This window comes from Pieris napi, chromosome 2, assembly GCF_905475465.1.
Source record: "Pieris napi chromosome 2, ilPieNapi1.2, whole genome shotgun sequence".
NCBI lineage: Eukaryota > Metazoa > Arthropoda > Insecta > Lepidoptera > Pieridae > Pieris > Pieris napi.
Window position 1 is genome coordinate 723,087 of NC_062235.1, and position 18,149 is coordinate 741,235.

General features: G+C 33.4%; 2 protein-coding genes across 13 annotated transcripts in view; one reads left to right on the forward strand and one right to left on the reverse strand.

Annotated features, from left to right (window-relative positions):
* The window catches only part of LOC125056004 (transient receptor potential cation channel trpm), a 182,158-nt gene that overhangs the window by 120,102 nt on the left and 43,907 nt on the right, over window positions 1-18,149 (reverse strand). The gene's annotated exons all lie outside the window — the stretch shown is intronic.
* On the forward strand, window positions 3,933-8,527 carry LOC125056058 (venom carboxylesterase-6-like). The gene is made up of 3 exons (XM_047658925.1): window positions 3,933-4,150; window positions 6,388-7,634; window positions 7,858-8,527. The coding sequence occupies exons 1-3, from the start codon at window positions 3,977-3,979 to the stop codon at window positions 8,135-8,137; spliced, it is 1,701 nt and encodes a 566-aa protein (XP_047514881.1). The 5' UTR covers window positions 3,933-3,976; the 3' UTR covers window positions 8,138-8,527.

Sequence of the window (18,149 nt, forward strand, 5' to 3'; positions counted from 1 at the left end):
TGGACATCCACGTCTTCTTAAAGAGTTTACTCTTTCAAGAGGCGGAAAATAGGCACTGATCAGGCGTGTTCTCCAATATCTCACTGATCTGTTGCGATGGCCGCTATGAGTCGTGGTCATCAAACACAGCTTAAGAATGATGAGTGGAATACGTGGTTAAGGGTTTAATTCTAAAATAGCTTTTACAATACCGCTTAGAAAGAATGCTTTTGATATTTATTTCTGTTCAATGAGTTAGTTTTTATGTTACCGAAAGGATTCGATGTAAGATTTTGACAGTTTCCCTGTAATCTCTAATTAAGGCGAACAACTACAGACAATCTTTTCTTTATTTATTTCGTAATCCTACAGCTAACAAAACTATATATATAATAACAAACAATTACACTAACAATATAGCCAAAGATGGAATACAACATTTACAAAAGGGAAAAAACAATAAAATTATTCAATACATTTGACTAAGTAATACCTAATTCGGTGTGATGTATGATGGTGTAAAGTGATGTAGTATGTACGTCAATATGTGTATGTGGGGTGTGCTTAATTATTTATACGAAAGCGAAAAAAGTTGCAGAAGAATTTTAACAAAAAAATAGCGTGAGGAAAAATCGTCAAACTAAAGAAAAAAAAGAAAAACGATGGAGTGTCGCATACCACTTAAAGTTAATGTTAAGGCCCTATCCCAGCACGAATTGCTGTGTCACTGCGAGGCGCAGTGGAGAGCTGGAGCACTGAGGCGCGCCGGCCCGTAATAATAATTAGTTATGTAAAACATTAAATTAATGTATTTATATCAATGTTTTAAAGTTATTTAAATCGTATATCGATCTTTCAAAATGGGTACGTAAACTACTCAACTACACTATATATTTATTCCATTCGCCCTACTTCAAGAAACGATGACAAAAAATAGAAAGAAACTATGTACTTTTATTGAGTTTGGCGACCAGATAGGTCCTTAAGGGTATCTTAACATTGATTACGTATTCATTACCCATCGTACACAAATACCTATTAAATGTCATTGATTAGGGAATATTCCCAAATTCGCTTTCTGATTTGAACTATTTCTTATTTGGCAACCTAGTGTTTAGTTTTATTCACTTTCAATTATAATAAATCATTTATCTCCAAAAGTCAAATCTCGTCTGGAATTGGAAGGTCACCTTACCGAATCGACTTTTTAAACGAATGACGAATACCAATAAAACGGCTACGCATTTATCGTTTCTACTTATTCTTCATACAAAACTTTTTGAGTCAGTTTGATAACGAAACCGGTATGATCTAATGGCACACTCATTTCTATATAATTTGTTAACATTTTATTTACATTGGTAAATAAGATTGTGTACACTTTCAAATTGCTTGCTGATATTTAAGTAGCTGTTAAAGTCTTTTCCCTGAGTAATAGTTATTAAATAATAATAAAAAAATCTATTTTTGTATTGTAAAGAAACATATTGTAACACAATACATGCTAGTGTGGTATTTTCTGTCTGTTTTCGTGTAGCTTAAGAATAAATATCAATTAAAAAGGTATAAACTATTACAACGATTCACATATATTTCTTCAACGTGTGTTTTTATCGACGAAAAGTGGATCAGTACAGGGAGCGGTGGAAGTTAGTCGTTTCGGAGGTTAAGACACTTTTTGGGTCGCGGAGACAGCTGAGTAGGTGGTTTTTATAGACGTTAATAATAAAAAGGATTGTTTTGTAATAGATGAAAAGAAGGAATGAACCGATTTAATTATACTATGACCAAAACATATGTCAGCGAGAGTAATGTACATTGTATTTTCGGCAAATTCTCGTCGTTTAGAACCTTAGATGATAATCTAATAATGTCGTAATAAAAATCGCTTGAAAACTATAAGATTTATGTACCCCTGCTTGAGTTTTTAGTATCGCTTTATAAGTACGAGAACGTGTTAACTAAAGTTATTTAAAAGGCTTTAAACAATTTTGTTCCTAAGATTGTTCAAAATTTAATTAAATTCCATAATTACATAAATATAACAACACGAAATTCACTTCTCATATACAAGACTTAAAAATCATTGTCGAAGTTCAACGTTTACTACGGTCTAACCAATTGCAAGCACTTATATAGATTCTACCTTCATTAAGTTTAATAAACAATAAACATATAGCGCCACATACTTTTCTTGGCCGGTAGAGAACGTCGCTGTCATGGATATAAGTATTGCCAGTAAATAAAAATTAACTAATAATATTAATTTGAGTCATGTAGGCTAACTTAATAATTTATTAAAATGACGTAATAAAACAATGTATATGTATACTAGTATCTAGAAAATACAGTTCTAGGCTTAAATGAATGTGACTCAAACTTAGGGACAACTGATATAATAGGTTTTGTTACCTGTACTATTAATATAATATCTTTTAAGATGCCTAGTAATCAGAACCGTTCGATAACTTTGCCATCGTAATAAATAATGCAAGGAATAAAAATAAATACCATCCGTATCACCTCGACGTCCGTCGTTCCACAACTGAGCGTTTTTTAAGGCAGTTTTTGCCGCGCACCACCATCATGTCGAACCAGCTGCCCACTGAAGTATTTCCGAACCAATTCGACTGAGATTCCATGAAGAGCGTACCAATTCTTAAAAGGCCGGCCACTTGGGAGCCTTCTGGCAATGTGAGTGTCCATGGGCGGCGGTATCACTTAATATCAGGTGAGCCTCCTGCCCGTTTGCCTCCTATTACATTAAAAAAAATTTTAGTTGGATTCTATTAGATGTTGGTAGATAGTAAAATTATGAGTTGTATTTGACAGCTAACTGACAATGTCAGCCTGACATTTCAAAATGGCGATGGTAGTACGAATTTCACCCGCTGGCCAAGAAAAGTATGTGGCGCTGTAACCTGAATAAACATCTAATGACAAACATCTTAATCAATTTGTTAATGAGACTAGCGTTAAGATACAGGCTAGGCCTAGTTCAAACGCTAGTGCTCATAGAATTATGTAAAAGGTTAACCAAAATGAATAATGTATCTCAACGATTCGTTGCCTATTGTATAAAGGCAACCTTTACAATGTAAAAACAAAATGTAATTGTTTTGCTTCAAATAAAGTATTTTTTTTTATTAATTTTTTATTATGACAGCATATTAAATTAATAGTAGCAAAAATACCTAAATCATTAGGAATGGAGTGGCATTAGCACTTTCGTTTTGCGTGACACATTTAAATTTAATTCAATAACCTACTGTAATTTATTTACTGTCACGCAACTATAATGTACTTATGAAAAGGTAAATATAAAAGCTAAATATATATATATTTGTCAAATTTATAAAATACCATACCATGAGTTGAAATATTTTTTAATTTTATTGTATTGAAGTAGCCGGTATGAGCGGGGTCTATTAAAATGTATACTGTAATAATAACAGTAAGGTAACTTAATTAGCTAAAAGATGTCGAAAGCAAACTGAAGTTTGGTCTGTAACTCCTATTAAACTAGCTGTTATAACTATGTACAAGAAATATAATAATTGCATACAAGAACATTCGTGAATTGTAGTTTGAGCTATTAATAAAAGTCGACGAGAAATCGATTGTACTGGCTTGTGGTATTGCTATGTTATAAAACATGTTTATTTTTAACTTACAATTATGCCTAATTGGAAAACATATTAATTTGTTTTTAAGAGTTATCCTACAGCAGGTGTAAATAAAATATTTTAACATAAAAGTTGGATACTAAATTTAATTTATTAATGAATTTCCTCATCGCTTGATATATCTTAAACGCCTAAATAACACAAGGTCACCAAAAATTAAATTAACGGGCCCTACTAATTAAACCCACTTAACCTCTAGGAAATTTATCCATAGACAATACTGTTCAAAATGACCGTTTATTATCTACACTGATATTTAGTATTTACACCTCAGACATCAGGTTGACGCCGCCACGAGTGGACGTATCGCGATGTTGGTTTTCCTAAGTTTACTTGTGTTTGCGTACGCGCAAGATAATCAAGCTAATCTCTCTGTAAACACGACCCAAGGCGTGGTTATCGGGAGCCGGGCCACCGATGGAAATTATTACACGTTTTATGGTTTACATTATGGCGGAAACACGGCCGGAGAAAACAGATTCAAGGTAATTTTTACTGATAATAATTTCTAAACATTACATAAGTGTGCAAAATCTTTTAACGACTTTGTCCTTTAGGTCACATTCGTACTGTTAGTATATTTAGTATTTCAAGATTTAGAGTGCTTATGACGTCATGCCCCATTGCGGTGAAGCATGTGTCTGACAGGTTGTTTGGGACCCTTTGATTAAGACTTGAAACTTAATAATTAATTAAAAGTTGTTTATTCATTATCAACAAAGCATAATAATGATTAAGATTTAGGATTAGATAAAAAATACCTGTGTATTCCCAGCTCCATAACAAACTTACGAGTTAATTCCATAACAATCTTTGTATTTGAAATTTTTTTTTTTAAAGTTTACAACACGCGTGAGTGCATGTGAGTGGGTGGGTGAATGTTAATGAATGAGTGAGTGTAATGCGGAAGGTGTGTTCATAAGCCAGTCTTTTAAGTGTTTTTTTAGATTGTGGTGAGCGGGTACATATTAAGCAGCCCATTTAATTTATTATAGATTTATGCCTGTTTATTGCGTCTGGCGTTACTTGGGTCTCTTATGACAAAGATGAATATCCAATAAAATCCTATCGTTATCGTTATCGACACTTCATATCTGTTCTATATTATATATTATTATGTTAGTCATAGTATGTAGTCATGTATATTTTCTGTCCGCAATGGAAGGCGGTGACCTCTCACAAAGATGGTCAATACCAAACCCGTAAAATACTATTGGGAAAAGGCAAATAAACTTCATTATTATTATTTTGTTTGGTAATTGTTTACTTTAGCTCAGGATTTAATGAATACTGGTACACTGTTGCACACGGGCCTATGCCAAGTGAACACAGTTTTATTATTATTATTTTAAAGTAGTGAGTAAACTGTAATTTAAGTATAGGTGTGAAGTATGACTCACTAGATTAGATTATCACATGTCTGAAGCTTGATTACCTAACATTTTTCATGTAGGACAAACAAGTTTTGGCTAATTTAAAAAATAAAATAATACAACTTAAATAATTTGAAATCGTGTAGTTTCGTGCAAATTTATTATTTTTAAATTGGTGTTTGTATTACTTTCCAGTATTATATTTTTATTGCATGGAATTAGATAAGTAATATTTAAAGACACGACAAACACATAAATGGACTTATGAAACGTTAAAACATTTAGTTTCTAGCCGGTAATTCTATTTTATGTGTAAATTAAGATATGAACATTTTTATTACATGTTATACATATATAAATGTAATATATATAATGGGGATACTTGATCATTTATATCTAAGTTGGTAAACAGTTTTCTTTTCTTTCTTTCTGATTTTTCTACTAGTTCAACAATTTGGCATAGCAAAAGTGCTATTACGATAACATTTTACGGAGAATTAATGAACGTAAACTGTATTTTGTTATCTAGAATACCGAGTAACATTTGATATAAACTAAGTATATTCACTAATGGGCCAATAATTAAAAACATGGGGGGTAGGGCTCATGTACCGGGAGGGATCGGTGTACCAGCCGAGTTGTTTGAATTTGTAGTCGTGAGTATTTGTATACGACAAATGTTTTTGTAGTTATTTGAGTTATCCTTTATATTTAGAACACAACAGGACAAAATTGTTTCAGATATTTGATTATTAAAATAACTTATAAATAAGCATAATTATCATATACTTAATGTGAATTGATAACAATATATAATTCTATATAATATAATGCAACATCACGATTCAAAATTTTAAGTTTTTTTTAATGTAACAGGAGTCAAACGGGCAGGAGGCTCATAGACATTCATATTGCCAAAAGGTTCGCAAGTGCGTTGCCGGCCTTTTAAGAATTAAATACTAACAACTTTGTGGTTCATTTAATAACTATATTGAAATAGATATATATGCCTCATATTAACGGATCTTTGATAATATTTTGTTATTTTAAATCAATTAGAACTTTCAAAGCAATTATAAAATAATTTAGGTTTAACCACTTTAAAGACAAGTATATGAATGTAATTAAGGGAAGCCTTCTGCTGATGAGTAATTAATTAACCTTTGCTCAATTAATTTAAATAACTCAAAATCTCTTTTATGGTAAAGAAACTCTTGAAGTGCCGATTATATCAATACCACAACTCGTTTCAAAGAAACTTGGCGTAACAGATAAGATTACAGTCGTGTTACATTGATTTCACAAAATTTAAACAGAGATAATGACCAGTACTTAATGTATTTTTCCAGGCACCAACCCCTCCGCCATCATATCCTGGCGAATATTATGCCATCGACAACAAAGTCATATGTGCCCAACCATCTCCTAGAGGACTCATCGGTGTTGAAGACTGTCTCGTACTAAATGTTTTTACACAAAATGTCACCGGAAACCGACCAGTAATAGTTTGGCTCGAAGGTGAGGAGTATACTACAACCAGACAAGAACTATACTCATTTAATAAACTGGTTGAACAGGATGTTGTGTTGGTTTCCATAAACTACAGATTATCTATATTTGGGTTCCTCTGCTTGGGAGTACCAGATGCCCCAGGTAACGCTGGAATAAAGGACGCGATTCAGGCTTTAAAATGGATACAGCAGAATATTGCTGGTTTTGGTGGAGATCCGAATAATGTAGTAATATTAGCACAAGGATCAGGCGCAGCAATGGCCGAATTGATAACCTTATCGCCTCTATCGCAAAATTTAGTGCATAAAGTTATAGCCATAAGTGGATCAGCATTATCACCGTGGGCCGTAGCATACGAACCTGTAAAATACGCTAAAAGTTTAGGGGAGAAACTGTCATACACTGATAAATCGAATGCAGATCTGGCCAAATTACTGGCTTCAACGGATCTAAGCATTTTAACTCCAGCACTAAATGATTTCGAATTCTACAACAATACTCCTCTTTTCGCACCGTGCGTCGAGCAATCAAGTCTGGGAGAAGAGAGAGTTTTGACAGATTCACCAATAAACTTAATCCGTAATGGTAACTACAATGATGTCCCGTACATCGCTGTCTTTGTTGATCGAGAGGGGACTCTACGAGCTGAACAAGCCGCAGTAAAAGATTGGCTAGGTAAAATGGACAAGAACTTCACCGATTTTATACAAGTCGATCTGAAATTTGAGTCTGAAAATAATAGATCTGCTGAAGCCCAAAAAATAAGAGATTTCTATTTCGCACAAAAAGTTATCGCTATGGATACAATTGAAGATTTCTTAGATTACCAGGGCGATACCTTGGTAACGGTGTCTGTAATTCGAGGAGTAGCAGAGAGAGCAAAAACTTCTAAATCGTCAGTGAGGCTCATGGAGTTTGCTTATCGCGGTACCCGCAACTCAGACTGGTCATATCCACAAATACCTCTTAAAGGGGCAAGACATGGTTCATTGATCAATTACTTATTTGACTTTGATTTACGGCCAAGCGACGCAGCCGTACAAGATGCAATCATTAGACGTTTAGTAGCTTTTGTTAAAGTTGGGTAAGATTATTTTCCTTTTTTTCTTTTATACCATGACGATATTTTAGTCCCTTAAAAGTAATTTAGTCTAATGAAGGCGAAAACCCTAGCAGTAACATTTACTTTTTAAAATATGGCATAAATACTGATATCACCAATTAACAAAACAGGCAGACAAGATTAGATTACAACTCTGATATACATTTTTAAAGCTCTATCGTATAAAAGTAATACATTTTTACAGAGACCCGAATCCAACTAATTTCGTTAACCCTGGAATCCAATGGAATACCTACACTCCAGAATCTACAATAGCCTTGCGTATAAGTGGCGACGATGAAATCATAGCTGGAAGAAGCTTCCAGGAGGAGGCGAGAGTTAACATCCACCAACAAAAAATGGACTTTTGGAATTCCATGTACCAAAAGTATTACAATCCACCACAATCGACGTCTTCAGCTGGAAGGCTGTTATGTTTGAGTCTAGTGTTAACATTAAGTCAGTTTTTAATAAAACTACTATGAGAAACTCGTCCATGTCTTTAAGTACAGTGTTTGGATTTATCTACACGAATATTATAAAGACGAAAGATGTGAACACTACAACTACTGAACCGATATTAAATATTTAAAAAAAATATAAAGATAGCAATTTAAATAATTATGTTATTTCACTATGATCGAATTAAGTAACATTTCGATAAGATGTATTCAATACTTGGACTGAGAAATATTAGAATAATAATAAGTAGTTGTTTTGAAAAGTGAAAGAAGTACCATAATCTAAAAACTGTTTTAACAATAAATAATGTATTTGGGTATTCTCTAGCTCAGTGTTTCCCAACGTTTTTTGTGCCATGCCCATTAACCTAACTAAAATTCTTCTGCCCCCCTGTATGTATAATACATAATTTATATACTAAAAATGGAATTGTTCACTTCCAATAATTTGCATAAAGATTTTTCCATATTCATTTACTGAGATCCTTGCGCTTGATGCTTGCTGCATATAGATTTTATATTAGGTTCCAATTGTGTTAGCTTCAGTCTCAAGTCTCCATGGTCTGTTATATCCAGCTGATTTCGATTGCCCCCTCTTAACAATCAAATTGCCCCCCCTGTGGGGCGTAGGCCCCATGTTGGGAAACACTGCTCTAGATGGTAATTTATAATCAAAAACGAATTCTATTCCTCAAAGTAAAGAAGAGACAAATAGTTTATTAAAATTAATACAACTGTAATGTTATTTCTATTAATAACTTGTCCAAATATTTACAAAGCGTATTTGTATATTTTTGTAATTAATTTTAAAGGCCAATTATAACAAGATAATGTTATGTTAAATATGTTGTTAATATAAGATGTTTGTTAACGCGAAAAAGAAATACAGTAATTATGTTCACAATTAAGTTTTGCTTTTGTCAAAGTTGATACAGCCAAAGAGCGATTACTAAAGAAATATTATTTAAATAATAATTACGAATATAAAATTTTAAATAAATTTAAATGATAATATAAACGTTTAATTTTATTTTCATCATCCATTTTTAAATGAAAAATTTCATTTCGAGCTATATGTATATATGTGATATAAATGATATATTTAGGCTATCCAGCTCTTGTGCTTAATTTCGTATTTGTATAGTTGTTTTTAAATTTTTCGGAAACTAGGTCTCATCAGCATGATCCTACCTATATTCCAACGAGAACAGTCCATGTTTTATTCAGACGTTTTTTTACGGATAGAAGTTTTGAAAAATAAAATTAATGACAGTAAATTCCTTTTATTACTCATATTTAACATGAAAGAGATGTCTGAGTGACGAAATAAATCATAAAGATATCTGTGTGACCACACGTCATAGATGAAGTTCAATAAAGACATTTTTGACAACTTACCGCTCAGATTTAATAAGAGATGCCAACTTACCTGTAAAAAAACGATTTATTAATATAATGATTACATTGAAAGTCTTAATAATGCTCATGCGCAGGAATTATAACTCGAAAGTGAATTATTTTTTTATTGACAAAAGGCTTACAATACGTAAAATCGAATAGCTATCGTTATAGCAAATAATATATCGTAATATAAACACTTAAGAAGCAGCCCGTAGCTTATTTGGAGCTAAAAAGCCCAAATATCCATTGTTCCAGTAAAATACGTGTTACAACTATACCTAGTCTTGCCATAAATAATGAAACAAAGAAAAACATATTATTTTTATTTTAAGTTATTAGTTTTACAGTGCGTTAGTTAAGTATAAAACAATTTAAAATATAAAAAGCTTATTCGAAGTGGTCTCCAGCTGCAATACAGTCCTTTAAACTTTGAGGCCAGTTATCAATAGAAGCACGCACACGAAAGTTGATACGTTCGAGCTGTCAAAAACTATAATTATACGAATGCTAAAACCGTAATATTCTCGAAGCAGTTCAGGCCATTTTCGACCCCCTATACATTCAAATCAATGTATTTAATTAACACATAAAAGATCTCTAATGTTGATATAGTCCCTATAAGATGTTGTTAGGTTAGCTAGTTACGTATTAACTGAACACAGGAGGTATTAACAAATTAAGCGACTTGTACATGGATCCCACTACTACGATCGAAGACCTGCGTCGCGAGACTTTTTACAAGTTATGTTTTTGATGGCTAACTATTTACCGAACTGCACCGCGTGACATAGACATTAGACACAGATGCACTGAGAAAATCTATTCTCGTGGCTGCATTTAAAAACCTTAATCATGTAGTCATAGGTTAGAAAAGGCGAAAAGGCAACACATCATTCATGCATGACAACTATATTCATATGAAGTATAGTTTGTAAAACTTTGTAAGTTGTTTTAGTTGCGTAAATTATTTTAGAACGTGTTGTGGTCGCGGTTGCCATGGCAATAATTTTAAATTGAAACTCCAAGGCTGTAAATATATTGACGAGTCGGTCGGGAAATGTAGAAGTTTGTTTTTAAATAAACCAGTTTATTAGCGGCTTCCCATCAGGGTTTTTAATTATGATATCATGTCGATGTAAGTACTGACATATAACATAAAGAGAAATTATTTGAAACTGCCTAACCTAAGTGTCCCCAATACAGGATATCAAATTTTACTGAAAGAAAACGATATTAAAAACATTAATTAATTTTAAAAAACAAAGCTCGCTTAAACTATGAAAATCAGCCATCATAAATTAATTTACAATGAAATCTCTGTAATCTATAAAATCTCCTAATTCGTAATCCTTCAAAGTTGAAACCCGTTATAATTAAGCTTTATATTAATTACGGTATTCCTAACACTGGATATCCTATAAATGTTAAATGAAGCTTATATCAGTAAAAGTTCCGAATAGAACCCATACAAATACAAAAAAGTTCGGCCGGAAATGGAACAATGCGGGTACACCAAGTTCACTTCCAAAGCTCCAATGGGCGATCCTTTGTTCTTTGATATAGACTAGCTTAATAGGTTACATATCTCAAAATTTATTAACCGACTTCGGAATAAAAGGTTATGTACATGACATTGTTGGAAATGAGAAATGAAAAATTGTTTAAATCAGGCCAACCGTTTAAGAGGAGTTTAGTGACATACACACGTACAGTAGAATTATATATATAAAGATTTATTTATTTGGCCTCAAATACATACCGTATCCTTACAGTACTAAACCAATACGAAAATGTCGAAAATAATATTAAATACACAATATCAATGTCGAGCGAGTTCATGAATAATACCTCCTTACTGATAGGTAAGTGCACTTAAGGGCCGATTTAATGTAATTAAACAACTGAAACTGCTTCAAAGCATAATGCTGAGCCAGGGCCAGTTACAACCACAACACACACACATTAAAAAAATCAGTGGCGCTACAACCTCTTTAGATCTCGGCCTCAGATTTTTTAATCTGTTTCATGATCATTTTTAAATCTAATAGGCAAGTAGGTGATCAGCCTGACACACGTCGTCCACTTTTTGTGTCTAAGACATGTCGGTTTCCTCACGATGTTTTCCTTTAAAGTTCGAGCAAATGTTAAATACGCACATAAAAGAAAGTCCATTGGTGCACAGCCGGGGATCCAGAGGTTCCGGGAGTCCAGCGTGCGACACAAGATGAGGTCGAAGGTTCGATCCCTGACTGTGCACATTCTATGTGCACATTTAACATTCGCCTGAACGGTGAAAGGAAATCATCGAGAGGAAATGCATGCCTTAGATACAAAAAGTGACGGCGTGTGTCAGACATAGCTGATACTCTACTTGCCTATTAAATTGAAAAATGATCATAAAGCAGATACAGAAATCTGAGACCCAGATATAAAAAGGTTGTAGCGCCACTGATTTATTTATCTTAATTTACTGTGATTTTTTTATATTATATTTAACACGTAATTGAATAAAAAGAGATTTGTTTGATTTTAGTATCAACTGATAAGTCCACTTATGGACTGATTTTATTAATTATTTTGAATTTTATTGTTAAAACTAGGTTTTCTTAATAGGCACTAGGCAGTCAGTAATGTAGACCTACTTTCTATATAAGTTGTATAAGATAAATTTTACATAACCTATATACATTGATATTAAACTAAACATACTTTAGTGTCACATAAAAAATATACACATAAATAATTAATTATATACCTTTTAAGGAACTTAAACTTATAAACATAAACTAATAATAATAAAATAATATACATTGAAATAAATAACGAAACTTAACATAAACTAAAATATATCATTAAAAGGAGTCCCTTTAGGCAAGGTTCCAAAGATACTGGCAGCGTTCCCCCTTTGAATTGCTAGACTAATTCTTTGTCCGAGGTAGCTGCCAGATCTTCGGTCTCCTGTGATGTCGACTAACCTTTTTGAAATTTCTTTAAAAAGCCTTAAAGCGTGGGGTCCTAGGACCAAGGGTCTCGACACCGAATGGGACAAAATCATATTCAGAGCCCAGACCCCTGTATTTGCATGCTTTATTTTTTTCAGCCGCTTCACAAGCCGCACCAGCACTGTAGTTGGTTCCATGTAGATGGGAAGGGGCCAGCGTGTCTGAACAGGTTGCATCCCATACCAGTACCCGACCCATCTTCCATGAAATCAAACTCATACCGTCCGGTCTCTTGCCATCGTCTCTTGCAATACCACTTGGCTCAAGAAGACTTGGCACGTTGACGGTGGCAAGGGAACGGCGTATGATATCGTTAAGTGCGGCATGTCTCGAGAAGCGGCCTGCACTTTTTTGGCATGACAGGCCGTGATGTCCTAACTTGTCGACATCACTGCCACAGGGACATATATGAGGAGCGCAGACCGGAACCCCAAGCCGTAGACAGGTTGCGATTCGAAGCGTGTCAGGCTCAAGAAAAGTTCCTGTATTTGACGATGGGTAAGCGTGAAGCCAGTAGCCGGCCTCATGCGTACCCACGGCCAAAAGCCTAGCACGCGCCGAACCTGTACTACGACTCAAAAGATCGTCAAAAGTCAACTTGCAGTGTATGTCATCCCAGCTCCTCTGTGAATTTAGAGATAATGGAAAATTTTGACCTGGGCATGCAATCAAGAAAGCGTTTCTAGCTTCTTCCAAGCCAGCAATCTCAAAGTATTATCATAAAGTTGTATTATGTGGAATGTTATAATATATTAAATAAACATTCATCTTCAGAAGCTACATCTGGATCTTCTTGTTTTAACATTATCGATTCTATTTGCATAAGTATTTACTTTGGCGCTTCACTAGTGTTTTGGCTGAACACACTAAATTTAGCTTCGTGGAATTACTTTATATATTTTAGTTTTATTTATTAAACTTTACCAGATTAGAGGGGTTCTCGTATCTAAGGTTAAATTAGTTTAATTTTTTAGTAGATTCTTTTGTTTTAATTATATGAATAAAGCCGCATATAAAACAAAAGATTTAATTGAATCACCTTAAAACACTTCGAGCAGCTGCCTGAAGTATTTCCGAACTAATACCAAGGAACCTTGTACAAATTGCCGCGGTATCACTTAACATCAGGTGAATCACCTCCCCGTTAGCCCTGTGTTCTAGAAATTAATAGAATTCCCCTGTTTTGTTAAAGAAAATGATTACCAGATTTAATTTAGAAACCGTGATAATGTGTTACAGATTTTTCTATCTAACGGAAATGCATTTTCTTAAGTAAAAGTTCAACTGATGTCTAAAACCTTCTTAGAACCCCGTTATACGTTCGAAACCGGGTCAAAAGGGTACGGTCAAATGTAATCATAGCAAAGTAGAAATTCCATAACAGTAGCGTTGGTGCTCCAGTGCGGATTCATACATGCATTGGGCGGAACAAATCTCATCGACTTTATGGAGGTACTCGTCGCAAAACAAAGAAATACATACATAAGTTAGTTATGACGCTTCATCTTCGGGCCAATGAACCCTTTATAACCTTGGTTCTATAGGGAAGAGTGTTGGTTTTTAATTTTATATTAATAATATGATAATTAAAATTGTTCATATTATACAAATCTAAAACTTTAGATTCCGAGACTTAGAGGGAGGGAACAATGAAGATATGTTAGGAATTTAATTGTCATTAAAATATTAAATGTGTCGAAAATTAATACAAATTATAAATTTAATTTATTTCTTCGATAATAAAAACACGTGGCATTTTAATTTACAATCCGTCGTTTGAGATTTCAATAAATAATTTTGCATAAAATATTAAAATACTAATATTACATAAATTCTACGAAATTTTACGAAGAAGAACTGGCAATAAACTCTCCGCTACTCTTTAAAAGGTAACTAAACAACTAAACATTACCATAGATATTTAACCACTTTTTTGCTATCGCTACATAGCGCTTGATTTACGTAGCTGCATTCGCCCCTTGCATCTTGAATTAATTCTCTCTCTATCTCATATTTGTGATGGTCGAGAGAAAGGGACGAAAAACCCATCCAAAGCTATTCGCCTGAATGAAGGTAGGCTCGTCCATCTATAACAATCGTAATTCACAACTATCGATTTTATTTATAGTGTTTGATATTGCGATTTTATTTGTATCTCTGTATCTGTGTACTATAAAGGAAGATCGGTCAAGTATTTAGAAAATATATATTTATTATTGCTTAAAAATAATAAAAAACCACTCAGGGGTTAAACCTTGGTGCCTGAAGGACTACACCACAGTAAAAAAAACCTCATTAAATAAAGTGTAAAAAAGAAACAATACAAAAACGAAACGAAAACTTTACAACAAACAGAGACAGAAATGAAAAGGTTTATACGTAATACATAATATAACATTTATCTTGAAAAATTGGCCATAAATTACCTAGCAATTGTCGAGTATTACTTAATGACAAGGCGCAAAAAATATGTGGTCCGTTTTCCGTGTAGGTACATTATTTGCGCATTAGGTGAACGTGGATCTTCAAAGAGTTGTTTCCATGGTTACCGACTATATGCATAGTTATTGCACTACATCTACCTAAAATAAGAACCGAAATGCTTCCTGAGATACGGGAAGTAGTAGAAGTGGATTCGTTTCGAATATGCCTGCAATTTTTTTTAGTAAATGGACTCTAATGCAGTGTTACCCAACCTTCTTTGTCCCATGTCCCACCTTACCCTTCCTTAATTTAATTTAATGTTAGATACATCATTTTTAATAATAAAAACTTAAATGATAGGTTTTAAAGAAATCACTAGGAAATTGTTAACACAGTAAGAAAATTTCAAAACAATACTCAAAATTAAAATTACAAATAATTTTAATAAATTTTCGAATAGACCCCTAACTATCAAAATGCCCTCCGGGTCGTGGGACCCACGTTTCACTGAAAACACTGTTCTAATGCAAAAACAGCGTACGACGCGATATTTTACTTTTTATGTTTTTAATTTTTTTTTCTCATGTAAGTGATGTATAAATGAGAATAAACTTCATTAAACCTTAGCATAATTATCTCCTGTCAACGATCTATAGTTAGGCTTTAAAAAGGTTACATTCGCGACCAAGTTTGTATGACATATCGGTTTTTGGAACATATAGCTGTTTGGTGTCATAGTGCAGACGCAATCCACCACCAATAAATAAATACTTCGTTCCGGGCTATACAACTAAAACCGTAGTTACATAAACAAAATTATTGAGTTCAAAGTCGTCTTACACATTGAAAAGTTATTTAGAGCTGTTTTTATCGGAGTACATACAAATAGTGTAGTTCCAAATATTTATCTTTAACTTCTAAAATAGATGTTCTTATGAGTTTTGTTTATTTCGATTTTTTTCTATACGAAGGTCGTCTTACTCCTCAATTGGTATTTTTGCATGATTTTAAGAATTGGTACGCTCTTTTCTTGAAGGACGCTAGGTCGAATTGGTTCGGAAATACTTCAGTGGGCAACTGGGTACCACATAGTGGTGGTGCGGGGCAAAACTACCTTGAAATACGCTCAGTTGTGGAACGACGGACGTCGAGGTGATACGGGTGGAATTTCGTATTCTGCCTCGACGGCCTATGATGAAACTGATAATGAACTAAAATAAAATTGGCATCAAAACGTCGAGTTCAACAGCTTTTGAAATTTACAGTGAACCAGGTCTGATGCTGTGTCGCTCAAGTCTGTTAGTAGAAAAGGATATATGATAGAAGATGATACTCGTAGTTATGATCATTCATTCTGTAATGAGATCATTCTGTTATAGCACTGAAAATGTTGAGTACAATTTACAATCTTAAAACAAAATAATATAATAATATGTGAGTGAACTAATGCAGTACTAATTGAAATTATCGATGCGTCATTAAATAACGATATTGTTCTTACATTTAGTTTCGTTAAGTACTTGTAGAAGGCCATTCCCTGTATGGCGTATATAAAGCGATATAAGTTGGGGCAACGGCGTTATTGTCAGCTCCCATCGTCATTATATGTCACAGAGCTAATAAATTCGTCAAAGTCTAATCAGTTTAAAAGAGTTATTATTTGTGGTTTATTCAATTTGCCAATAAAAATTAGCTACTATTTGGTAGTGTAAAAGTATTTTATTATGTCGAAGCAACGCACTCGCATGCCCCCTTGTATTAAGTGTCCATGGGCGGTGGTATCACTTAACATCAGATGAGCCTCCTGCCCGTTTGCCTCCTGTTATATTTAAAAAAAAGGGTGCGTGTATTTATGTACGCGCTTAAGAAGTTATACTTCTTTGGCATTATTAAAAATAGTTTTTGATTGCATGCAAATAATTAATTACAATTAAATAATCAAAGACTGAAAAAGGAGTCATTATAGTCAATTAAGTTCAGTTTAGATTTGAAAAATTAAATAAATAATTATTTATTATTCTCTTAAATTAAGTGTAACATAAATTCTATTTAGTTAAAAGTATATATTATTATATATTTAGAACATCTCCACCAAACACTAAGATGTATGTTGTAGCTTTGGCAGTATTGCACAATATCTTAATATATATAAATCTCGTGTCACAATGTTTGTCCTCAATGGACTCCTAAACTACCGAACCGATATCAATCAAATTTGCACACCATGTGCAGTTCGATCCAACTTGAGAGATAGGATAGTTTAAATCTCAAATTATAGTCGCAATTTTAATTTATTGCTAATTATTTGTCTGTTATTATTTGACAGTCACAAATCACAATTCTAACAGATGGCGCCGCGCTGTGTTGAAAGTACCAACGTTTCACATAAGATACTATTTAACATCTGTAACAAAAACCTAAGCCACAGCAACGCTTGGCCGAGTCTACTAGTAAAATTAATAAATTTCTTTGAAAAAATAATTAAAACTCCTTTATTTGTTTAAAAGGTAAATGACAAATGTCATTATGGCCATTCAAAATTCTTGGCATACGAACTTCACGCATATTCTATTTCTTTTTACTTGTAGATTGTCTTATTCCTATCTCGCTCGCGCACGCTATAATCACACTCCCAATTTTGTGTCACAGGTGCGCGCGCATCGTAAAATTTCACTCTCATAAATTTTTCATAACGCGCCTAAAGAAGTATAACTTCAAAAAAGATTATTAAAAAGAGCGTCATTGCTCTTGCTATTGTATGATCTAACTGTTGGTTCCGTTGTTTTCCGACATATAAAACACATATAAGTACTTCATTTATTTTAGTATCGTGCAAAGCTAGTAAAACAGAGTGTAACATGAAGTCTAAAAGAATACATGTGTAACTAATAAAAAGGCTTTTATTTCATTGATTTTATTGACTGGGCGGAAAGCTTAGGCGGGTAAAGAAGTTACAAATAGGATTACATTCGGCACTCAATCGCCCTACATATCTGGTTTAAGGGCACTTATAAAGTAGTAATTCTTTATGGACAGCCTTGTCTGGTGTTTTTTACGGCCTATAAAAATTAAAAAGGTTCGGTAAGGTGAGGTTATTTCTAAAAATGAATATTTATCATATTGAAGGCACGAAACTTGCCCTGATTTAGTGCGATAAAACAACTGCTTCTTTTCACAGCGTATTTTATTTAGATTCGAAACTAGTATCG

Excerpts from the sequence above, each read along its gene's own strand:
- LOC125056058 (XM_047658925.1), top strand. The coding sequence starts at position 3,977 with ATGTTGGTTTTCCTAAGTTTACTTGTGTTTGCGTACGCGCAAGATAAT. Across the intron at positions 4,151-6,387 it reads CCGGAGAAAACAGATTCAAG|GCACCAACCCCTCCGCCATC; the intron begins GTAATTTTTACT and ends GTATTTTTCCAG. Across the intron at positions 7,635-7,857 it reads GTAGCTTTTGTTAAAGTTGG|AGACCCGAATCCAACTAATT; the intron begins GTAAGATTATTT and ends ACATTTTTACAG.